This window comes from Oryx dammah, unplaced genomic scaffold (genome assembly GCF_014754425.2).
Source record: "Oryx dammah isolate SB20612 unplaced genomic scaffold, SCBI_Odam_1.1 HiC_scaffold_5, whole genome shotgun sequence".
NCBI lineage: Eukaryota > Metazoa > Chordata > Mammalia > Artiodactyla > Bovidae > Oryx > Oryx dammah.
The window spans coordinates 66,310,178-66,333,491 of record NW_024070189.1 but is presented as its reverse complement, the minus strand read 5'-3'; the positions used below and the strand labels follow the sequence as shown (position 1 = coordinate 66,333,491).

Here is a 23,314-nt window from a genome sequence, read left to right as displayed (position 1 = left end):
GGCCTGCCCATGGGCTTCACCTGGCAGATGCAGCCCCATCCCCGGGAAGGGCTGTGGGTGGGTACAGCCTACCTGCTGCTCAAAGGGGCCATCCTGTGAGAGGCAGGCAGACAGCTGTGGAATGGCTGAGCTGGCTCCCCTCCTGCCCCCACCAGCCAGAAAGATCAGCAGCCTTCCCCAGGAGTGGGGACCTATGGGGGAGGGGACTGGCCAGGTCTGGACGGCAGGTCAAGAGCCACCTCCACCACCCTTGGCTGCTTCTAGGAGGGTCTCCTGACTGCTCCCTAGTCCAACTTCTAGGCCATGGGCTGGGCATGCTCCCCAGTTTCCAGGAACAGTTGGGCATCCCGTCCTGCCTTCCAGACTGAGCCCAACTCTTGGGCTCTCCTGTCCCTGGGCTGCCCTGCCTGCCACACCCAAAGCCATCTGGAGCAGACCTGGGAAGAAACCAAGGCAGAGATGGCAGGCAGTCCAGATCAAGGGGTTCTGGGGAATGGGACTCAGCATCACCAAGGGGGTCCCAGTGGGGTCACATCTCTAGTGGGCAGGGAGCAGGGCATCTGGTCCAAGGCTCCAGGGGTTTGGTATAGTTAGTTCAGAGGCAGCTGGCCTGCTGTCCCGGTGCCAGGATCACATTGGACAAAGGGCCCAGTAGGGTGGGGTCTCCCCTAGCCTGGCCCCAGGCATCCACAGGGCCAAGCGCCATTGTGGGTGATATGAGCTGGCAGAGATGAGGGCCAGCAGTCACTCTGACCTCACCCACACCCCACTGGGAAGGAACACGCAGGGCACCCACCACCATTGCCCCCCCACCCCCACCCCGCTGCCCTGCAGGTCGCAGCAGCAGACAGCCTGGCAAGTAGTGAAAAGGCACATATATTTTAAAAAAAATCTCTTTACATATATACACTTGAATTAATTATAAATACACATAGAAACCAGGGGGCCAGCCACCAGCTCTGCAGGGATTCCAGGCCCCTGAGAGAAGTGGCTGGACAATAATTTAGGGCACAGAGAGCAGGGAGGGGTTGCATATATTAAGAGGGGATCTGCCCCTTGGAGCCCCCCAGAGGCGGTGGGGCCCTGAGCACCTGGGGTTTCCTGAGTTTCCAGCTCCTGGGGCCACCCAGTTTTGTGGATGTCAGGGGTATAGGCCTGATCGGGCCTTGTAAGGTGGGTGGGGTGGGAGCCCCAACCCAGGCCTGGAGGGGGCGCAGTAGAGGATAGAGGCACAGAGAAGGGCCACCCCCCCAGGCCCTGCCTGGGCCCCGAGTATCCTGAGTGGGGGCTGCACTAGGCCATTGCGCACCAGGCAAGGCCTCAGAGGGCCCCCCAGGGCGGACAGCATTTTCGGGGTCTGCCCAGGCACCGGGCGGGAAGGCACTGCAATAGAGGCCTCGGGAGGCTGGACGAGGGGCCCCTGGCCCCGCTCCTCTCAGTAGTCGGCTGGGGTCCTGGCCCTGCTCAGCTAGCCACCCTCTTCCCCGTGTAGACGGGAGCCTATTATGGATAAATAAGTTTCGTTCAGGAAGGATACCTGGACCTAGGAGTTGGGAAAGGGGGGGCTGAACTGGATGACGCTCTGCCGCTCTGGTGCTCCACCTGCCGGTGCGCCCGCCGCCCCCGCACCCAGAGGGCCCAGAGGGCCGGGCGGCTCAGCGGGCGGCGCGGCGTTGAGGGAGCGCAGCATGTCCTCCAGCACCTCCTTGAAGTTGATTTCACAGCCCTGGTGCAGGAGTGCCACGGGGTCAGCCGGGGTGTCGGGGGTGTCGGGGGCACCCAGCAGCTGGCCGCCGGGGCCGGGGCCCAGGGCTGGGAAGGTAAAGGGTGAGGGCGCAGGGAAGGCCTGGGCCGGTGGGCTGTATGTGAGATCCAGGACCTCCCCGGGGCCGAAGGGCAGAGCAAGCGGACGTGGGGTGGGCGGCGGCGCGAGGAGACCCCGAGCGCGCGCTTGCTTGCGCTTCACGTCGTCATCCATCAGCTGCAGCTCCTGCAGGACGCGCCGCACGCAGACCTCCGGGATCTTGATGCCTGCGGGGGGGGGGGGGGGGGGGGGGGTGGGAGGGGGCGGGACGGGGCGGGGAGAATCAGGGCCTGCAGGGCGGAGCTGAGGCTGCCCACCTCCCCCAGCCCGCTGGTGCCTTGACTCACCGACTTGTTTCTTCTTGTCCTTGGTCTTGAGGCGCACGATCTGCAGGTAGCTGCTGCTGGTGATGTCGGCCATGACGGCAGCGATGCGGCCCCACACGCGCAGCAAGGCCCCACACAGCATGTAGTGGTGGCGCAGCCGCAGGCCCTGTGTGCAGTCCTTGCCCTCCTGCACCAGCCGGCAGTGCCGGTTCCTGCGAGGGACCACGGCTCACACCAGCTGCCACGCAAGTGAGCGTGTGCCCCCAACAGTCCCCCCAGGCCACTCCAGGCCCTCACCATGTGGTGTGGCTGCAGTGCGTCAACGAGAAGGTGTAGCTGCTTTCCCAGGGCTCCCTGGCCTCCTCTGCTGTCACCTGCGGACACAGTGGATTGAGCTCCTGCACGAGCCTGTCCACGCTCCCCAGCTGGTCGGCGGGAAACTGAGTCGCAAAGGACCTAGGGCTGCTCATCCCCCACCTAGCGGCCAGGGCGGCCTGGGGGCTGCTGGACACTGGAGCATTAAGGGTACAGAGGGGGCCCCGGGGACCTACCCGGTGGAACCTCCGGCTCAGGCTATCCAAGGACTCTAGCTGGCTCTGCCGTCCTATGTTTGGCTTGTATACGGTGAAGAGCTTGCCGCGGTTCTGCTGGGCCAGCAGGCAGCTGGGCTTGTTGCCGCGGACCTGGATGGGGCAGTGCACAGGGGTGCGCCGTGTATGCGAGAAAGCATGTCAACCAAGAGGGCGTGAGGATGGCCACCGCCCTCCCCTGACAACCCACCAGCCTGGGTCCCGCCCCTGGGAGAGCATTGGGGGCTTGCTGTAGGACCCACCTTGTAGGAGAGGTAGAAACCGTCGTGGGTGCCCGTCAGCTCCAGTGACCGGGCGTAGGCCTCTTCCCACTTCAGGCCACGGTCCACACTGATCTGCAGGCACGCAGGTGTCAGGTCATGGGAGGGGCAGTGAACAGGGTTGGGAGGGGCAGTGAGCGGGGCCGGGGTGGGGCAGAGCTGCTCACCTTGTAGAAGACCACCTGTCCGTCCTGCGGGTGCCCAGGGGCCAGGAACACCTGCTGGCTCTCCTCGTAGATCTCATCAATGCCAGGGGCCAGGTCTGCAGAGGGTGAGCGGGTGAGTGGGGTGAGCAGTGGTCTGGGGCCTGGCCCAGGGGAAGGCGTCCCCACAGGGCTCACCCAGGATGCCCATGTCGTATTTGCCCTCCCTCTTGTCGGCGGCGATAAGGTGGTCAAACGTGTCGGAGAAGTACTGGAAAAGCGCATTCTGCTTGTGCACCTCCAACCCCAGGATGCGGTTCAGGAACTTGCTGATGGAGCAGTCTGCGGATGGCAGGGTGCCTCAGGCTATGTCCAGGCTGCCTCCGTCTTCCCCCTCTCCACTCATATCCACCCCCTCCTCCCCATCCTGGAGGTGCCAGCCAGTGAGGGACTCACCCTTCTCCACGTCCAGGCAGCTGGACCGGGACTCGCGCCCTCCAATGCCCACTGACAGCAGCCCCTGCTTCATGTCTGCGGAGAGGGAGAGCCTCGCACGACTGCTGGCCACAGTCTACCGGGGCTCCCCCTCACCGCCAGTGTCTCCTGTGCCCCTGGTGTGTATGTGTGGGGGGTCTACCAGCTCACCATGGAAGAAGGCGGCATCCCCTCCGGGGTAGCCCTGGGGCAGTGGCACCTTGCTCTCTGTCTGGTTTAGGATGGTGGTGAGGACACAGCTGAGCGCCCGGGCACCGTACTGCGGGGAGGGCCAAGGGCCATGTCAGAGACCGGGGCACCCCAGGTCTCAGCACCCCGGGAACACTCCTCTCCTGGGCCCCACCTCCTCAGGTACCTTGTTCTCAAAGTTGTACTTGCTCAGGTCCCGGGACTCAGTGGCACGGCGGTCCCCATGGGTCAGAGCCCCCTGCCCAGGATGGGAGGCCGTCACACGTTACTCATGTGTTGCTCCTCCCTGACCCGCCCGCCTTGGGAGCTACCAGCCCGCCCCCTGCCTACAGGCTCACCAGGCTCTCCAGCCGCTTGGCCACAATGGAAGCAAACCTGCGCTCCCCCGCCAGCTCTGAAATGAGGAAGATGTACTCCGGCGCAGAGACCTGGTTGGAGCGGTGGGTCCGGCCTGGAGGCAGAAGGGGTGTTTAGGGACCATGTGGGGCCCCTGGGGCGTGGCCTGGGGTGGGAGCAGGGCTCACCAAACTGCTGGATGGCTCGGTCAGCGCTCCAGGGCAGCTCTAGCGTCATGTGCACCCGGCGCCGCTGGTTCTGGACCCGGCGGTCAGCTTGGAGGGAGACGCCGGAGCTGGAGGCCTCTGAGATGATGGCCACAAGCTGGGACACAGGGTCGGGGATGGGTCAGAGGGGTGGCAGGGCGGGCAGCCTGCTCCACCTTGCCCTACACCCCATGTGCCCTGGGTTAACTGGAAGCATTCAGGGTGACCCACACAAGGTCAGGTATGTGTCCCTGAGGGGCCTCTGTGGGCTTAGAGTTAGAGTCGGGACCACCCTGAGTCACCCCCAGAGTCTGCTGGCCCTTCAGACATTAGCTCCCATGGGGTAGCTCAGCATCAGCGGGCCAGGCACTGACAGAGGGCCTGGACGACTCAAACTGAAAGTGGGACTGGTGAGGGCTAGGGGGGCCCTCTCAGGCACACAAGCACAGCACACACCCCTATACACAGCTGGTGGTCCTCCACCCAGTCTATCAAGAGCCCTGCACCTCTCAGCCCACATGCAGCCACCACACAGGGTGCCCCAGGGCCCCCACCTTCTCCCCACTCATGAAGCGTTCCTTCTCCCTGAGGTTCACGTGATCAATGGAGAGACCCTGCTCCGCTCGTGACTCGAACGCCACTGTCCCATCAGGTCTGGACACTACGCGGCCCTTCCTGCCGGTCATCTATGGCCGTGGTGGGGAGAGAGGACAGGTTGTCAGCTGGTGTGGCCACCCAGGGGCTGGTCCCCATGGGCCTGTTTCCCCATCTGTCCCCCCACCTGGCTCCTGGGGCTCCTGGGTGTGGGTGGGCGGTGGGGGCTGCCAGAACCTGGCCTCTCCCTAGGCTCAGATACCCATGGGGTCGTCAGCAGGCACGGTCACTACATCTTCCTGAGTCTTTTTATTCCAACCCGACCACATAGGACCAAGACAGATCTGAGGTGGCACCAGGGCCTGTCCCGGGATAGTGCACAGGCACACAGTGGAAGAGAGGAAGAGAGGAAGGGAAAGGGAGGGGGTTTGGGGGTTGGGCCTGGGCAGCACTGCCTGAAGGGGAAAGCAGGACACTGGACCCAGCAGCCACCCCCACCAAGCTGGCCACCAGGGGGCACCAGAGCTCACCTCAGCCACACACTCTGGGCCCCCCAGCTGGTCGATGAGCTCGTCCAGGGTGTTGACTGGCAGCTCCCGGCCCAGCGCCTGCACCTTGGCCAGCAGGTCCTGCTTCAGCCGCTCAACCCGCTCCAGGACACCGGGGCCGTGCAGGTCCCGCTGTGGGGGGCACAAGGGGCCTGTGGGGCCGGAGGGTCAGGGGGAACTGGGCCAGGCTGCCTGTCCACAGCCCTGCTCCCAGCCCTGGGCCCTCAAGAGTGAGGGAGTCCATGGGTAGTGGGGGTCTAGAATCTTTCCCCGAACCCCTGGCTGCCCCTGCTCATGTGCCCCTGACTTCCTGCTCAGAGCCTGAGAAGCAAGGATGGGGAGGGCGGCATTGGGCCTCACCGCGGTCATCGGCCGGGAGCCCGATAGCGTCCACGATGACCACATCGTCATCCAACAGGGACTCGGGCGAGGAGTGAAAGTCACTGTCCAGGCCGCCGTCCGACTCCGTGCTGCTGTCGTCACTGATGCGGATCACACCTGCCGCCTCACACGCCAGCCTGGGTGCCTTGGCCCCACGGCCCCGTGGCCGCCCTGCAGGGGAGCAGTCAAGGGTCACTGCAGCCTGGTCCCGGGGAGACTCCCAGTGGCCCAGGGACGGGCTGCATGCCTGGATGGTTAGGGCTTATAGCCCAAGCCCCTTCCCCCTGTGCAGCTGTGGCATGTCTGGGCCCTGCTGCTGGCGGGGACGTGTTACTGACCCTGCCAGACTTCCTGACATAGCAGTGTGTCCTTGGGTAGTGCCTGGGGAGGCCACGTACCCCACCTCACAAGATGGCGCTGGGTGGGTCAGCCAGAGGACATGCCCAAGCCCTCGGGGGTGGCAGTCCAGGGGCCCAAGTAACCTGAATACTGTCCCAGACACCCTGGAGGGCACTCCCAGCCTGAGGGGCAGGACTGGGCCCCAAGGCTGGCTGTGTGCTCTCAGGTGAGTTGCTTGGTCTCTCTGAGCCTCATTTCTCCCTGATGAGAGGATGCTCAGCCTTTGCCTGCAAGAACAGGGTGCAGTGTGTGCCTGCAGGTAGGTGCTCGGGCCACTCCCCTATCCTGGGGTGCTTTGTACAAGCTCCATCCTGGTCCCCTGGACCAGTGTGGTTTCAGCCTCAGGCTCACTTTCACCTGGGGAATACAAGGCCTTGCCTTCTGGGGATGACGCTGGAGTCCTTGGGGATACACTAGCCACACCGCCATCCTGCAGCACTGGGTTTTTTGCTGATTGAGCAGCTGCGCTGGAGGGTTGGGGTGGGGATGGGCTCAGGCCATGTGGCTGTGTGGCAGCACACCAACCCAGTTCAAGGGTCAGAAAGGAGGGAGGCTGGAGGGCTGGCAGAAGCAGTGAGAGGCCACAGGCACAAGGTCCAGGCGGGTGGCAGGCACTTACGCTTTCTCTTACTGCCTGCTCCTCTCTCTCGCCTTCTCTTGGTCGAAGGAAAGTGCTTCTGAATTAGCGACAAAAAGACGCCTCTGAAAGTGAAACGCAGAGTTTGTTTTCACTGGGAGACATGGAGGAGTTGGGTCCCATGTGTTAAGGGCTACTCTGCAGGGAGTGGATGCCTAGCACCAAGGGGCCCCAAGGGTGGGTCTGGGCACAGGGACTCAGAGAAGATGGGGAGAGGGGGAAGGAGCTGCAGGGACAGGGGCAGGGGTCCCACCAGGGTCCTACCCACACTTGGTGGGCAATGGATGAAATATAGGTGGGGGGCTGGGTGGGGCTCTGCCTGTAAGCGCTGATGGCTCTGAAGTAGAAGCGGGGCATCCCAGGGTGGGGGGCCCAAGGGAAGGGAGGACATGCTGGACCATGCGGGAAGAGGCAGGATGAGGCAGAGCAGGCAAGGGGCCTTGTGCTGGGATCCTCGCCCAGGGTGAGAAGGGAGGCCAGGAGCTTCAGGGACCACCAGGGACAGTCCCTGAAATCTGTGTAGTCCTTGAATCAGCCCAGTACCCATGTAGGGGGCAAGCCTGGGGAAGCCTCATTCGAAAGTCTCGGGACCCTGGGCTGGTGCCCACCGAGTGCTGGGTCCCCATGGTTACCCTTTCTGGCTTAATAACCTGGGCTGGACCTAAGGTCTCTGAGGGTTGGGGTCGGCTCCTTTGGCTGGGGTCACAGGCAGGGCCAGGCCCCAGGTCGGCCCCAGGGTTGGTCACACAGGGAAAGGGCCCTGAAGTTGTCACTCACTCGGCGGCGGACACGAAGCCATCAAGCTGTCCCTCCTTCTCGCCCAGCACCTCTCGGGTCCGTGCCTCACCTGTGGACTGCAGCCCGATGACCACACACTGCAGGGGAGGGTGTGTGTGAGCAGGCTTGGCACCCCTGCCCCCACACCCGCCCCTGCAGTTGGGAACGTGGGGCTGGCCTATTACTCCGTCCTCCCTCCCCTGTGTTACTCAGGCTGCCAGACCCTAACAAGTCCACATCCCCTGGGACGTTAACGTGGCACCAATGGCTGGCCTCAGCTCCCAGACAATCCCGTTCTCCACACAAGCCTGTGCCCGCTTCTTTCTGGGGACTCAGCCCAGCCCAGCTCACCTTGTCCTGCGCCAGCTCCTCCTGGGCCAGCTCCACCAGCCGGTGCACCTTGGCGGCCACACACAGGTACTTGAAGAAGCGCTGATGGGCTGACCAGAACTGGCCCCACAGGGACTTGCGCGACTCCAGGCCAATCCAGTTGGCTGCCTGCTGGAACACGCCCAGGGCCTCGGCCCACTGCAACGACATGCAAAGCTCAGCTTGCTACTGCCAGCCCCCAACCCACAGATATGTAGGGCCAGAGGATGGGGGCTGTAAGTGGGGCTATACAGAGGCCCTGGCAATAGCTGGATGGTCAGAAATGCTAAAAATCCAAGATGTGTAACATTCGGAAAGCCACGGTGAAAACGGCACTCATGTAATCAAGAGGGTAAAATGGCCAATACCTCCAGAGTGGTGGGGATATCTACCCTGCCTGCCTCCTGCCACTGGCCCCCAGGGGACAGAGGGCCATGTCTGGGGCATCTGTAGTTGTCATCAGGGAGGGGGTTCTTAATATTGACCTGGTTGGGCCAGAGAGGCTGTTCCACACCCTATAACACCTAGAACAGCCCCACAGAGAGAGCCTGAAATGGCTACCAGCTCTGGATCATGCCTTGGGGCAACGTGGGGAGTGGAGTCCGACAGAATCCCCAGCTAGAATGGGATTGAGATGCTGGGCTCCCGCCAAGGATGAGGTGAGTGGGCCAGCCGCTTCCTCCTGTGTACAGTCTGACTAATCTGAGTGGCGCCCTCAAGGGGAGATGCTGAAGGTGATGGGGCAGAACTCCAAGGGGACACCAAGGCTGTCTGTTAGGTCAGAGGCTCACCAGCAAGGCTGCCCGGTTATAGATGCGCTCGAAGGCTGGGGTCAGCGGGATTTCCTCGATGCGGAAGGTGACACCAGAGAAGCTGAGTTGGCGAGCGATGTACATGCCACTGACCTTCATGTCCATGGCCACAATCTCCATGGCGCCCACACCCCTGTGGGCAAGCACAGGCTGCCTGGGTGCCAGCTAGAGACCACATGCTAGGTCCCAAGAGATGGAGCCAGCGAGGTAGGGGCTGTCACTGTGGAGAGTGAGGAAGGACTAGGTGCACAGGGTGCGGTGTGTGGGGCAGAGAGCATATGCAAAGGCCCTGTGGGTGCGCCTTGGAAAGAGAAAGTGGTCTGCCTTGGCAGGGGGCAGGGGAGGGCCCTTCCCCTGAGATGACTGGAAGTACTAGGCAGAAAAAGCATGGAATTTTCATTCCAAGACCCCCCTGCTTGCCACAGGAGAGTGGGTGGGAGGGTTGCACCTTCACATATGAGAAGCAGGGCCCTCTGCGGCCCCACCTCCAACACGTGGGCATGAAGAGCGCACCTCTTCTCGATGGCGTGCAGAAATTCCTCGAAGGTCCGGAAGGGCGTGCCCTCACCCCAGATGCCCAGGCGGCTCATGTAGATCATGTTCCGGGGCTCAGAAGCACCTGGGGAGGGGGGCCGCTGTCAGCTCCTCTGACCTGGCTAGGTTGGCAGCCTTGGATGGGGCCCCAGAAATGGCATGAGGGCCAGCAACAGGGACCTGAGGCTCTTGGAAAAGTGCCCACACCCAGTGGGCAGAGGGGAGGCCCCTGACAGGGGCTGGTATCTCTGCAGAGAGGCTGCAAGGTGGCTGGCAGGAGCCAGGCTGCAGATCGGATGCCCCTACAGCTGCGCTGGGGCAGGTATCACCCATCGATGAGCGGGCCCTCACCTGTGGCGCTGGCATAGACCACCCTGGCCAGGGGCAGTTTGTTCTGCAGGTCTAGCACGGCCTTGCCCATCTTGGTGGAGCTTGCGTTCTTGGCTTTGTGGCACTCGTCGAACACAATCTGGGTTGGGCGTGGGTTAAGGACTATTCTGGAAGGCAGGCCACCCGACAGACCCACCACACTGCCTCCCTTCCTGGCTGGGGGAAATCCAGAAGGTGCCTGGTGTCTCTGGCCACAGGGCAGGGTCCTTGGGATGTGAGGCCACCAGGGCCACTGGAAAACGGCCTCTGGACCCCAGTGATGTTCACAGAAGTTGGAAAACATAGAAAGTTCTTCATGTTTTCAGGGGAGCAAGTTACAGACAAGTAAGTCTTTTACAAACCTATCTGAAAGACAAGGTGTGAGTGCCATGTGTGTGCACACGTGTCCACACAAATGTATAGAGGGTCGATGGAGAACTTGTGGGAACATGGGTGAGAAGGTTAGCCTGATGCCGACAGGCTACCCCCAGTGAGGTTAACCTTGTTATTTTTCATGCTGTTGCTGAGCTGATGCATCAATAAACCTGCTGCTGTGTCTTGCTTGAGGGCCTCTGTACAGACTTTGCCCTGTGAGCAGAGGACCCCAGGTCTCCTCTCATCAAGAGGGAGGGGGAGCCTCCGGAGAATGCAGCTGCCCCACTTCTGGGAACAAGGGTGGATCCTGGGAGGATAGAGCTTGAGGATCCTCTGTGGGCCCCTGCAGAAATCCCCAGGAGAAGTTGTGGCCCTTGAATACCCAGCTGTGGGGAAGCCAAGGTGGGTCCTCTGGAAGATTGTTACTGGTAAAAGGAGTGTGTGAAACAAGAAAGAGGTGAACAGGACACAAACATCAGACTCTAGCTTATACTCTCCTACATTTCATTTTCTACAGTTTGGTGTGAGCAAAAAGGAAGTGATCTCAGGCTTAAGAGCAAAGGAGGGAGAGGCGTGGGACCCACACCAGCTGGCAAAGCTGGGGCAGGGGGGGCCTCTGGCCTGGCTCCCCTTTGGATTGCCTGGCCTGGTCGGCCCACTCAGCTCCACTACTAGGGGTCTGGATGAGGACAGGGCAGGAAGTGCTCTCCAGACCTTGGGTCTCACCGCCTGGAGTGTCTCAGCCACCACCACCCTGACCCTGTGGACATGGGTCCGGCCCATTGGAGCCAGGAGGCCTAGGCAGACAGCCAGGGACAGGTAGCAACGGTCACTGAGGGCGAGCGTGCAACACCAGACCCTCCCTGCCGGGAATTCCTCCCGCACTTCCACCCCTCCAGAGCCTCCCAGGATGGGATTTGTCAGGGTCTCCCGGTCCCCTGTCCTAGACCCCGCCCCTCTAGCCCCGCCTCTGCGCTCGGCTCCGCCCCCATCCCCATCCCAGCGAGGATACCACGCCGTCAAAGGCCTCCCCGCACCACTCCAGGATCTGCCGGATGCGCGTGCGGTGCTGCCCACCCGCCTGGCTCTCACCAATCAGGGCGGAGTAGGTGGCGAAGAGAACGCCCTCTGAGGTAGTGTTGTCGCCGTACTTGATCTGGGGAAGAGAGCGGACATCTGTGCGTGAGGTGGCTTGGCCAGAGCTGGGCTCTGCGACCCCGACCCGCACCAGGTTTGGGGCTGCGGCCCACCCACCTTGCTCAGTGCGTGCACCGCGATGCCGGGGGCGGCGATGTCCCGGAGGTCGCGCTCCGCGTCGTACTTGAGATCATTGGAGACGCTAAACCTGGGGTTGCGGGCCAGTAGGCTTCAGGAGCCCCCTCTCAGGCTGCGGGCCCGCCCCGCACCCAGGGAAGGCAGCTCACCACAAGGCCTTCTTCCTGCCTCGCAGATAGTTCTCCAGGATGACGCCGGCCACCGTGCGGCCCTTACCCACACCCGCGCCATCGCCGATGAGGAAGCCCGCGCGCTGCCCGCTGGGGAGCAGGACCTCATGTTGCTGCGGGGGGGTGGGGGGAAGAGGGGGTCAGCGTGCAACAGTGTCAGGGTCAGCACTGAGACTATCCCCACGCAGGCCGCAGACCCAGTGGGAGACCCCGGGATCACCTGACAGGCGTAGGTGATGGCCTCCAGCTGCAGGGCGGATAGGGCCCCGCTGTCTGAGGAGGGTAGGGCGAGGGTGTAGGTGATGTCTGGCGGTGGGACGCTGGACAGCGTGCTGGTCTCCACCACACGGTCCGGGTGCTGCCTCCCGATCTTGGCTGTAGGGATGTGCCAAGGGACCAGGTCAGAGGCATGTCCTGGACGTGACCAGGGCACTAGGGAGGTCTGCCTGGGGCCAGGATGGGCATGGCATGCCCCACAAAGTGGAGGGGAGGGCCCATCAGCATAGTGCCAGCAGGTGGCAGATTTCTAAAACCCTCCCAGGTGCAGAGGAAGGCGGCCTGCCTCTCCATTGCAACACTGGCCTGTGGCTGGTTTTGTGCCAGGTGAGGATCGAAACCCTGATTACAGAAGAGTCCCTCAGGAGACCACCCACAGCACCCACACCTGCTCAGGCAGTTTAAGGTTCCCTGGGACCTTCAGAGACCCCCGAAATGGGCACCCCAGGCCAGAGGACCCAGGCCCCAGGCACTGTGCAGCTGGGGGTCTCCATAGCAGGACACTCACACTTGGATGGCACATAGTCAGCATACGTCTCCGCATGGCCCAGCTCCTCCGCTTCATCCTCCTCAGCCTCGTCATCCTCCTCAGGCTGACTCTGAGCCTGAGGAGAGGTGCTGTCATACTGGGGACTGTCTTGTCCCCTGCGGCCCGCCAGCCTCCCCGTCAGGGGCAGGGGCCTGGACCACTAGCCAGCCCAGTGACTCAGGTGATGGGAAGGTGTTACCCTCCCCCCCTGCCCCCCAACAGCATGGTGCCTCCCTGGGACCCCAGTTTCCCTGTCTGTAAAATAGACCATGCTCCCAAGCTGGCCCAGACTCTGCACATAGCAAGTGCCTGAGTGGCCCTCCCTAGGAGGGGTGGGCAGGACTAGGGAAGGTACCTGGCTCACCTGGTAGCTGATGAGAAGTGGGGTGCTGGGGAGGGAGGACACAGGGTCCTCGAGGCCTGTAAATGGCCCACTGGGCGGGAACAGCTGGAGGGGAGAGGCAGGAAGAGGGGGCATGAGCCTGTAGGCCAGAGGTGGGGCTGAAGTGCCTGGATAGGCCCCCAGCCTCCAGGAGGGCTTGCCCGATTGTCCTCAAGCCCCTCAGCTGGCTACATGCCTCCCTCCTGCTGCCTGCCTGCTTAGATCTGCTGCATAAGTAAGTACTAGGGGCACACAAAGCACTAGATAAGTAAGAATTAGGAACGCAACAGGCAGCATGATAAGTAGAGAACACTGCTGTACATTGTATGTGAAAGTTAACAGTAAATGCAAGGAGTTCTGGGCACAAGGAAAAAGAAAGGTTTTCTACTTCTTTTTTTTTTTTCCTTTTTTGGCTATGCTGTGTGGCTTGTGGGCTCTTAGTTCCCCAACAGGGTATTGAACCCAGGCCCCCAGCAGTGACAGCGCTGAGTTCTTACCACTGGACCACCAGGGAAGTCCCTTTATCTCTTTATTATTGTATTGATACGAGACAGTGGATGTTCACTGACTTATTGTGGTCCTTTTTCATGACATAGGCAAGTCAATCGTTGTGCTGTGTGTGTATCTCCTTAAACTTAGTGCCATGTGTCAATTACATCTCAATAAAACTGGAAGGAAAGTAAAAACAAACTTTGTTTTTTTAATCAAAGTGTAGTTTCCTTTTCTTTTTGGGGGGGGGGGGGCGGTGCGGCTGTGCTGTGCAGCATGCGGGATCTTAGTTCCCTATCTGGGATCAAACCTGTGCCTCCCTATGGTAGAAGCACAGTCTTAGCCCCTGGACCACCAGGGAAGTTTAAAAAAAAAAAACACAGTTTTCTTGAAATGAAAATAAAATAGAAATGAGGTACAAGGAGATCAGAAACCTACCCTCAATTCCCTCTCCAGTTTTTTTTTTTTTTTTTTTAATTAACAAAAACAAACAAATAGCCTTGGGCTCAGGTTCCTGGAAGGCTGAGTCAGGTTCCTGCAGCCCTGCTGGCCACAGCAGGAGTACGTGTGGGGTTTCAGCTGCCCGCTTGGGCCTGGCAGAGGCTAGGAGCCGGTGGGAAGGCCCTGGTGAGGGGAGGGCAGGGTTACTGCCCTACTGGGCCCCTGCAGCCAGAGGTGGGGTTGGGCCTGGGTTGCCTACTGTACCTGCTCTGGGCATGTCACATGCCCCTGACCCTTCCTGAGGGTCCAGGAGTTTCACGGGCACTGAGCCTGTCAGGGCAGCTAGCTGGGCAGATATCCACCAACATCCACTAGTGTGTGCTATGCTCCCCAGAGTCCCCCTTCCAACTGGGAGCCCCTGCATCTTCAGGCCCGCATGGGAGACACGAGCAACCTTGAGTAGCAGCATTGTCTGGGTCTGAACGGCCTTGGCATGGCTGCCAGCTTGGAGGCTGGGTGCACTGACCTTGTCGTGGGCGGAGGGGCCAGTGCTCACGTCCCAGATGGTAGGCACCTGGCTGAGGCTGTCAGCGGGTGGGAAGTCGGGCGTGTCAGCTATGTCCGAGAGGGAGTCCACGGACGAGGAGAAGATGGAAGCGTTGGAGAGGTCATCGAGGTATGAGGAGTCCTGGAAGACAGGCTAGGTATGGGCGGCTGTGAGGCCGCACAGGCAGAGCCACAGGTCCAGCCATGCCGTGGATGATGCTTGGCCACAGAAAGAGATAAAGCTCTGACACTCGCTACCACGTGGATGGGCCCTGAGAACATGATGCTCAGAGAAGCAGACAGAGAAGGACACGCAGCATGTGATTCCACTGATGGGAAACGTCCAGAACAGGCTGACCCACAAAGTTGAGTGGGTTCCTGGTGGTCAGAGGCTGGGGAGGAGAGGGGAGTGACTGCTCTTGGGGATGGGGTGTCTTCGGGGGGTGACGGAATGTTTTGGAACTAAACAGAGATGACACCTGCATGACCCTGAATGTACTGCAAACACTGACCTACACATTTCAAATGGGCCAACTGTGTGGTATGTGAATTATGGCAATAAAGCTGGTTTTTTTTTTTTTTTTTAATGGGGGGAAAAGTAAGGGGAGGTGAGAGAAAGCAGACCCCACAAGTACACGCTGTAGTCTACTTAGGGCACACCCATCCTTGTGAAGGGGTGATACCAAGATTCAGGGGTCCCCCAGTGCCTGGAGCTGGGGAAGGTGAAGGCCCCAACCACTTCCCTTAGCCCCTCCGTACCCGAATGTGGGGTATGCTCAGCTGATCACTCCAGGGAAGGAGCCTCCCAGCCTGCCTGACATGGGGCGGGTTATGGACAGACTGTGGTCCCAGAGGGCACGTCAGTGGGAGCATTTCCTGAGCAGGGCGGGGCCAAGGAGGAGGTGGGGCCAAGGCGGAGGAGGAGGGAACAAGCCCTTTGGGAGCACCCAGTCCAGTGCACCTTCCACAGGTCACTGCCCACTAGGGTGGTCGGAGGGCCACAGCCAAGTGGGCTGAGGCAGGCTGCCAGGAAGGCTGCATGTGTCCCACTAACCTGTGGCAGGGGGTGGGGGAGGCAAGGAATGTGGGCGGGACAGACCAGCTGGGTGTCTGACCTAGGGACTCAAGATCAGTGGACTCTGGGGAGGAAGGGACGGCAGGGAGTGGGGCCCACCCGATGTGCCCGGCTGGGGCCTGGAGGCCACAGCTGAGCTAGCTCCTGGCTGGGTAGGGGCAGTAGAGGGGGATGTCCCCTCAGCCCCAGGTCACTAAGACTAGGCATCCTGGCTCAGGCAGGGCCAAGCCCTGCCCCACCCCCCTGCAGAGTGTTTCTGGGGCTCCCCTCCCACTGATCTACATGAGAACCACCTGCCCCCGCCCTGGGGTGAGGGGACCTCCAGGTGACACTGACCAGCTTCCCCAGACCCCCATGCTCCCATGCTAGCAGGCAGGGGAACCCAAACAAGCAGGTGGGACCCACCGTGCCCAGAGGACAGGGGGAATGACAGGAAGGGGCATGGCAGGGGCAGGGCCAGGTCAGCCAGTCTGAGGCTGGGGGCCCTAGGAAGATGGCTTCCCACAGCCCAGTTGCCCTGGCTTGGGGGGTTTGGGGAGAACTTTCTGCCCACTAGGCTCCTAATGGACTCTGCCCCCTGCCATACACAGCCTGGTCTCATGGTGTTGGGTGGACAGACCCCAGCCTCCCCCACTGCCTGCAAGTGGCAGGACCCCATGACCTGGTCAAATCCAGGTGAGGCAGTGAATAAAATCTTTGAGGTTGGGACAGAGCAGGAAGGGAAGCAGGAGGGGAATGCCAACCCCAGGAGCAGGAAGAGGTGCTCTATGATCCACTTGAGGCTCCTGGCCCCCTCACACAAGAGTTGGGTGACTCAACAGGCCAGAGCACCCATCTCAGGGGACACTGAGCTATCGAGGGCTGGGGGGTCTGGCCTGCCTGCTCAGCTGGGGTCAGAGGTGGCCCATCCCGAGTCTGGTGGACAATGAGGAGGTCCCCAAACACTGAGGCTGGCTGGGGTGGGTCTGGGTACAAGCAAGGACAGCTGTCATTGCTGAAATCCCCTGGCACCACATATGCGTGGTCCTCCCAGTGCATGGCACTGAGCTTGGGCAGAGTGATGATGGCCCGGGCCATCAGCCAGCAGACCTGGAGCCCTGAGGGGTTGCCCTGCTCCCTGAAGGCAGAACAGTTGCTGAGCAGTGGGCAAGAAGCGGGGCAGGGCTGGGGGGCCAGACCATGGCAGAGTCCCTGGGCTGAAGGGGACTATACCCTCTGAGAGGGCTGCACGGAGACCCTTCCCAGGACAGTGTGCAGGGGAAGGACACCCCCTCCCCCATGGAGGAACCAGGAGGTCAGGTCAAGGTTGGCAGCAGGGACCCCTGCTGTGACAGATGAGAAAGGCACTTCCCCTCCTGGGTCCCTCCCCTAGGAATCCATGGTCCCAGGGTGACCACAAGAAAACACCAGACAAGCCCACACTGGGGACATCCTGCAGGACAATCGGCCCGGGCTCTCCACCCACAACTGCCCAGGCCCCCACCCCCAAGAGGAGACAATGGCAAGACCAAGGGGGCCTGGGGCAGAGAGGACAAGGGGACATGCAGACCTTGGATGAGGATGACATATCAGCACCAGCCCATCAGCTGGGACGCAGGCAGTGCTTAGCTGAGGTATGACCCACGGGAACCCTGAACTGATCCACAGCTTCACTATAAACCTAACCCTGTTCTGAAAAGTACAATTTATTAAGAAAGCGGGTGCCCTCTCCCCAGTCTGTGGACCCTGTCCCTACCAGATGCCCGGAGGGGCAGCCAGCATCATCTGGGGGCCCCTAGATCCTCAGGGGCAAAGGGATGTGGAGCCTCACTGGGGTCACCAGGGTTGGGGGTGGGGCTCCCAGGGCCCCTCCTGCCCTGCGCAGGGTGGGTGTTTGGATGCGAGTGAGAGGGCGCCTGCCCATGTCAGGACCTGACCCTCGGCAGCCGCAGCAGACCTGCAAGACGACTGAACCCAGATCCACCCTCTCTGGGTCCCAAGGCCCAGTCAGGCCAAGGCAGCAGCTCCCCGGCCCTCACCAGAGCCAATGCAGCAGCCTGTGTCCACCCCACCCCTCGTCACCTCCTGACCTGTGTCCCCACCCTGCTCCTTCCACTGCAGCCCCCGAGTGGGGAGCTGGCTGGTTACCCTGACAGTTCTCTCAGCATCCCAGAGACCCCGGACCAGTGAGGAGCCGGGAGGACCTGGAGGAGCTGCCCACGCAGCAATGCCCCATCTCACATCCACCACCAGTACCCAGCAGGATGGAATAGGACAGCCCCAAGGCTGGACCTGGCTCTGGGTCTGCTCAGCAACCCCTCCCAGCTGGGGAAGCAACACCAGAAACGCCCTTCAGACACAGATCCAGGGCCCCGAGGGCAGACCAGGAAACAGAGGGATGGGAGGACTGGGTCAGGGGGATGGAGAAGAAGGGGATAAAGGGAAGTGGGGATGGAGGGATGGGAGGACAGAAGGACAGGAAAGGACCATTCCTACCTGTCCCATCAGAGCCCGTCTCAAGCCGTGCCCCACCCCGGCCCATGGAGCCAGTGCTGCCGTGCCCGGAATGCCCCCGAGACTCCAGGTGGGATGGCTCTGGCCCCCCGTTTCCCCCTTGCCTACCCTCCCTGGCTGTCCCCACATCCCACGTGGCTCTGCTCGGAAAACTCCAGCGGAATCACCCTGGCTGCCAAAAAAGCCGGACGGAGCCGCCTCCCCACCCCCACCCTGGTTGTTCCCACGGGCCGGCCCACCCCCCCCACTCCCCCCACTCCCCCCTCCCCCGCGCCACCCCGCCACCCCGCCGGCCCTGGGCGCCGGGCAGGAGCAGGATTACCTTGCCGATAGTGGCGAACTGCAGCCAGAAGCGCAGCTGGGACATGGTGATGGCAGGGTCTCTGGGAGGCGGCGGGAGCAGCTGCCTCATGACCGCGGGGGCTCAGCCCGGCCGGCCCTCAGCCCTCAGCCCGCGCCCGCCCGGCTGCATTTGCATGTTGGTTTAGTCACCGCCGGCGCCTACTTCCCCTAAGGCCGGCTGACTTTCAGGAAATGATGCCTGCCTGGTAAGTCAGGGCGATTACTGGCAGAGTGCAGAGAATTACTGAACGGGGCGGATTCTAGCCACAGACGGCTGTCAACAATGCCGGCCTGCCGCCACCAGCCTGAACCCTGCTGCTGCCGGCCTGTACCTTGCTGCCCTGGCACCCTCCCCGCCCCAGCCTCACTTTCCCCAAATCGCTGCCCCCCAGAGCCCGGGCCCAACTGCGCCTGGCAGGGACCATGGCTGTCCTGGGGTGCCCATAGCCGGAACTCAAGGGGCATATACCCCATGCTGTGGGGAGGAAACCAAGGCTGGCCCCTCCTGGGTCTGCCCTAGGTTCCTCAGCCTGCACCCTGACCTTCACTGCCTTACCTGGCTGCCCTAGAGCTGACTCTCAGTGCCTGCCTGCCCAGGCGGCTCGGCCCAGGGCCTTTGCCCATGCTGTAGCCTCCCCAACCTCCCACTTGGCCACCCTGGCAGGGCTCTGAGATCCCACCTAGCTCCCATTCCTGCCTTGGCGAGGGGTTTCTGTCCTTCCCCCACTCCATCTCCCCCTGCGACCCACAGCCCAGCACAAAGGGAGAGATACAAACAGGGCCAGCGGCTGGGGGGCACAAAGCCGTCAGGCTAGGCACCCCATCCTGGACTATTTCTTTTGATCACCCCCATCCCAGGACAGTTCGATGCTGGCCCATAACCAGGAGAAGCAGGTGGGCCTGTAGGCCTCCCTGCACCTGCCCAGTGCGCCGGGACTCTAGTTGGGCAGGGTCCCTGAGGTCAGGGACACCTTGGCCCAATGCTGCACCCCCACTCAGTCTGCAGCCCACAGCTGGGGAGGAGGTGGGGGGGCACATGGCCTGGAGGCCACTGCTGAAGGCAAGGAACATGTAGAAATGGCAACCAGGAGAGGTAAGGACATACAGTCTGGCAACAGGGAAACGCAAACTGAAATTAGCAGGATACACTCCACACCCACCCAAATGGCTGGATCCATGAAGCCAGCAGGGACCAGTGTGGGAGGATGAGGATAAACTGGAACCCCACATGGCAGGTGGGCTGTGAAATGGGGCAGCGTCCTCAGAAAAGTCACCCCACGACCCTGTGATTCCACTGCCAGGCACCCATGAGGGGCAACAGAGACACAGGTCCACATGGAAACCCACACATGCACAGCAGCCAAAGGTGAACACTACCACGTGTCCCTCCATATCCTGGAGCATCACTCAGCCATGGAAAAGAGGGAAGCCCTGACACGTGCTACCATGTGGACAGACCCCGAGAACACAATGCTCAGTGAGAGAAGCAGACAAAGGACACACCGGCTATGATTCCACTGATGGGAAATGTCTAGAACAAGCCAATCCACAGACATAGAGATTGCCTGATTGTCAGAGGCTGGGGAGTCATTGCTAATGAAGATGGGGTTTCTTTTTAGGGTAATGGAATGTTCTGGAATTACACAAAGGTGGTGGTTGTACAGCTGTGCAAATATACTTTGGAGGAATAAATTTTAAGGTGAGTAAATTCTGTCTCAGTTTTAAAAAGAACTACTAGGAGACTGAAATGAAAAGAAGACCCACAAAGGACAAGCACAAACTTTTGTTATTAGATTTCAGGGGCAGGAAACTGGTCGGATCGCCAGGAGTGGGCTCATACTCTGTCCCCTGTATCTCATCACCAGATGGCTGGTCGTCCCTGTCTGGCATGGGGCTGTCCGGCTGCCGGGATGCTCTCGGGTCCCCAGGCCACCACGGGGCTGGGCACGTAGGGGTGGGTGAGGCCCATGATGAGACCCTCTTTGGGGAGGGGTCACCGCAGAAATAGTCAACTAAAATGTGGTCATGCTGGAGCAACGGCTGGTGCCCTTACAAAAAGGAGGTCTGGACATGTACAAAGAGAAGACACAGTGAAGACGGAGGTGAGAGGGGAGAGATGGGACCACAACCCTGGGACACCTGGGGCCCAGCTGCTGCGAGAGGCAGGACAGGCCCTCCCCCCAGAGGACCCCGGAGCAGGGGCCTTGGCCATGGAAGTGACCCAGGGGCTTCCCATGGGAAGCTACTCTGCGCTGGCCAGTACCAGGAGCTGTGGGAACTGCTGGCTGGGTAGGCGGGGCCTCCAACTGTGGGAGATACACCCACAACGCAGCAGATGCTGCTGCTCCTCCCCCCAACCCGCATAGGATGCTGCCGACAGTTTGCGAAGCACTTTCCCGAGCTGTGACCTCATCCTGTTTCCCAGAAGCCCAGCTGGCAAATGGACAGCGCCCTCATCCAGGCCCACCTGGGATGCCTGGAGGGACCCTCAGGGCACATGCTCACCCTGGCGACAGAGACAGAAGGGCTCAGTGCACTGCAAAGAGTCCCCTTCCCCAGGGCCTGGCAGAGATGCAAGGATCCAGGGAAGATTGTGAGGAAGAGACAGAGTAGCACCTGCTCCCGGGGGGCTGCAGGGGTCTGGGCACTGGGGGGCAGCAGAGGAGGGCGGGGTGGTTACCCCTGCAGCCAGGAATCCAGAAAAACCAGAGTGGGGAGGACCAGAGGAGGGCCTGGAGGGGTAGGGGCAGCTGGAGGCACAACGCCTGAAGAGGTATCTGGAAGGCTGAGCACTCCCCCTCAGCCCAGACCCTAACAAGGCCCCAAACATCCCCCAGAGGAGATTCAGTCACATCTGGAACACATGCTCACAGCAAAGTCTGTACACGTGTTCACACCAGCACGATTCACAGTAGTCGAAAAGCAGAAATGACCCACCAGTTCATCCACAGGATGGATATACACATTGCGGTCCCTCTACACAGTGGAATATGATTCAGCCAGGAAAAAGGCTAAAGCCCTGACCCTGGCTGCCACATGGAGGGGACCTGAGAACACGATGCTCAGTGAGAGAAGCAGACACAGGAGGACACGTGGGGTGTGATCCCACTGATGGGAAATGTCCAGAACAGGCCAATCCACAGACAAAGAGTGGGTTCCTGGTTGTCAGGGGCTGGAAAGGGGGTGGGGGTCATGGGAGTAGGGCTTCTTTTGGGGGATGGAATGTTCTGGATCTGGAGGTGATGGTTGTACAACTGTGAACGTACTAAAACTGCTGAATTGTAAGAAATGCAAATCATATTTCAATTTAAAAAACGAAGAATGAAGAAAAGCCATATCCCCCAAACACATAGTACACCCCAGGCCTGGAGACCCCACATGGGGCCCCTTGAGCTGTCAGGGGTATAGGGGTCTGAGTGGCTTAGTGCCAACCGTGGTGTACAGTGGAGGGACTCAAGTGGACGCTGCCCTAGCAAGGGTCTAAGTCAACCCATCAGCAACAAGATACACTGACACAGGGCCTTGGAGTTGATGTGTTATGTCTGTGGGCCTCCCGCCAGGGACTCCAACCCCTCCCAGCGTGGGGCACCCTATAGACACCTGGTTGGTTCTCCCCGAAGCCTCAGCACACATATGGGGGCACACAAGTGTAGTCATGTGGGTTGCACCTATGACGTCGGCCTTGGCCGTGTAAGCTGCCACATGTAACACACAGGGCAACTGGGTGAAGCAGTGAGAAGGGTGGAAGCGTCAGTCGCTCAGTTGTGTCCAACTCTTTGTGACCCCAAGGACTATAGGCCTTCGGACTCCTCTGTCCATGGGGTTTTCCAGGCAAGAATACTGGAGTGGGTTGTCATTTCCTTCTCCAGGTAATCTTCCCAACCCAGGGATTGAACCTGGGTCTCTTACACTGCTGGCACATTCTTTACCATCTGAGCCACAAGGTGAGGCAGGGCGCTCAGAGATTTTCTGTATCATTTTGGCCACTTTGCTGTGAATCTAAGGTGGTTTTTTTTTTTTTTTCTATTTTTTTTGCCACATCATGTGGCATGCAGGACCTTACCTCCTTGACCAAGGATGGAACCCACATCCCCCTGCATTGGAAGCAAGGAGTTCTAATCTAGTGGACTGCCAGGGAAGTCCCTGTAAGGCTAAGAACATTTTAAAGTTCATTGTGTTTCATAAAAACCTTCAAACATACAGAAAAGAGCATCAAGGATGAAATTTTCAGCGGACCCCTCCCTGGCTGGAACTAGGGCCCCTGGCTGGAACTAGGGCCCCTGGCTGTGGCGGTTCAGCGGGCGCCTGGTCTGCCAGCCAGGACTGTCCAGACAAAGAGAGCTACCTCCAAGTGGGAGCCAGACTGACCTCTTGCCCTAGACCCCCCGAACAAATTCCCTCGGCTGTAGATCCCTCCCAGGTAACTGGTGGATGGGGACCCCACACAGAGGCAGGCTTGACCCCACCAGGTCCTGGGCTCAAGCTGGCTGTGTGGAGCCTCCAGGGAACTGCTCCAGGCCCCAAGAGAAGGCAGGGGGAAGCTTTCTGCTTGTGGGCTGTGAGGGTCACACAGCACCCCAATAGTCTTTCCCTTTTCACTTTGGCCAGCAGGAAACTCGGGGCTCAGGTTTAGTTACCACGGGGATGTGTTAGGGCCTGCAGGTGTACACCCACTGCCTGCCCCCAGCCCAGGTCTGCACTCCCCATTCCAAAACTCCTTCTGACATGCTAACAGGAGCAACCGCTTCTGATATGTGTCATGGGCCTCATGAGGGCTTCATGTGATGAAGCGGCTGTAATAAGACTACCCCAAACTCTACGGCTTACAACAGCACATTTATTACTTTATGGTTCTAGAGGTCAGAAGTACGAGATGGGTTCATGGGACTGGTAACCTCTGGAGGCTCCAGTGGAGCACTGGCTCCCCGCTTTTCCAGCTTCTAGAGGTACTGCATCCCTGCCTCACAGCCCCTCCCTCCATCCTCACAGCCAGCGGAGCAGCATCTCCTGTCTCTCTGCCTCTGACCCTCTACCTCCCTCTTATAAGGACCCTGTGATGACACTGGGACCCCAGGGGTCAACCCCATTTCAGGGGCCTTAGCTTAATCCCACCTGCAAAGTCCCCTCTGCCCCATGAGGTGACACGTCCACA

At 60.5% G+C, this 23,314-nt stretch overlaps 1 protein-coding gene across 7 annotated transcripts in view; it reads right to left on the bottom strand.

The window, feature by feature from the left end:
- Window positions 1-860: 860 nt before the first annotated feature.
- Window positions 861-23,314, bottom strand: part of SBNO2 (strawberry notch homolog 2) — a 42,313-nt gene continuing 19,859 nt past the window's right edge. For 3 of the 7 annotated variants that reach the window (XM_040240218.1, XM_040240215.1, XM_040240216.1), the window contains exons 5-32: window positions 14,233-14,406; window positions 12,759-12,842; window positions 12,374-12,470; window positions 11,810-11,964; window positions 11,569-11,702; window positions 11,399-11,489; window positions 11,157-11,300; window positions 9,752-9,869; window positions 9,380-9,485; window positions 8,846-8,999; window positions 8,037-8,213; window positions 7,686-7,783; window positions 6,891-6,973; window positions 5,852-6,043; window positions 5,474-5,643; window positions 4,904-5,035; window positions 4,332-4,467; window positions 4,146-4,258; window positions 3,974-4,045; window positions 3,769-3,877; window positions 3,580-3,654; window positions 3,322-3,465; window positions 3,148-3,242; window positions 2,963-3,055; window positions 2,682-2,813; window positions 2,428-2,504; window positions 2,152-2,342; window positions 861-2,031 (exon numbers count right to left, since the gene is read on the bottom strand). In XM_040240218.1, coding sequence (XP_040096152.1) covers window positions 1,544-2,031; window positions 2,152-2,342; window positions 2,428-2,504; window positions 2,682-2,813; window positions 2,963-3,055; window positions 3,148-3,242; window positions 3,322-3,465; window positions 3,580-3,654; window positions 3,769-3,877; window positions 3,974-4,045; window positions 4,146-4,258; window positions 4,332-4,467; window positions 4,904-5,035; window positions 5,474-5,643; window positions 5,852-6,043; window positions 6,891-6,973; window positions 7,686-7,783; window positions 8,037-8,213; window positions 8,846-8,999; window positions 9,380-9,485; window positions 9,752-9,869; window positions 11,157-11,300; window positions 11,399-11,489; window positions 11,569-11,702; window positions 11,810-11,964; window positions 12,374-12,470; window positions 12,759-12,842; window positions 14,233-14,406 — 3,834 coding nt within the window. In that variant the 3' untranslated portion in view covers window positions 861-1,543. Of the gene's footprint in view, window positions 2,032-2,151; window positions 2,343-2,427; window positions 2,505-2,681; window positions 2,814-2,962; window positions 3,056-3,147; window positions 3,243-3,321; window positions 3,466-3,579; window positions 3,655-3,768; window positions 3,878-3,973; window positions 4,046-4,145; window positions 4,259-4,331; window positions 4,468-4,903; window positions 5,036-5,473; window positions 5,644-5,851; window positions 6,044-6,890; window positions 6,974-7,685; window positions 7,784-8,036; window positions 8,214-8,845; window positions 9,000-9,379; window positions 9,486-9,751; window positions 9,870-11,156; window positions 11,301-11,398; window positions 11,490-11,568; window positions 11,703-11,809; window positions 11,965-12,373; window positions 12,471-12,758; window positions 12,843-14,232; window positions 14,407-17,802; window positions 18,051-18,142; window positions 21,979-23,314 lie in introns of those variants that run through there. The other 4 variants (XM_040240221.1, XM_040240222.1, XM_040240220.1 and 1 more) reach the window with 4 other exon arrangements.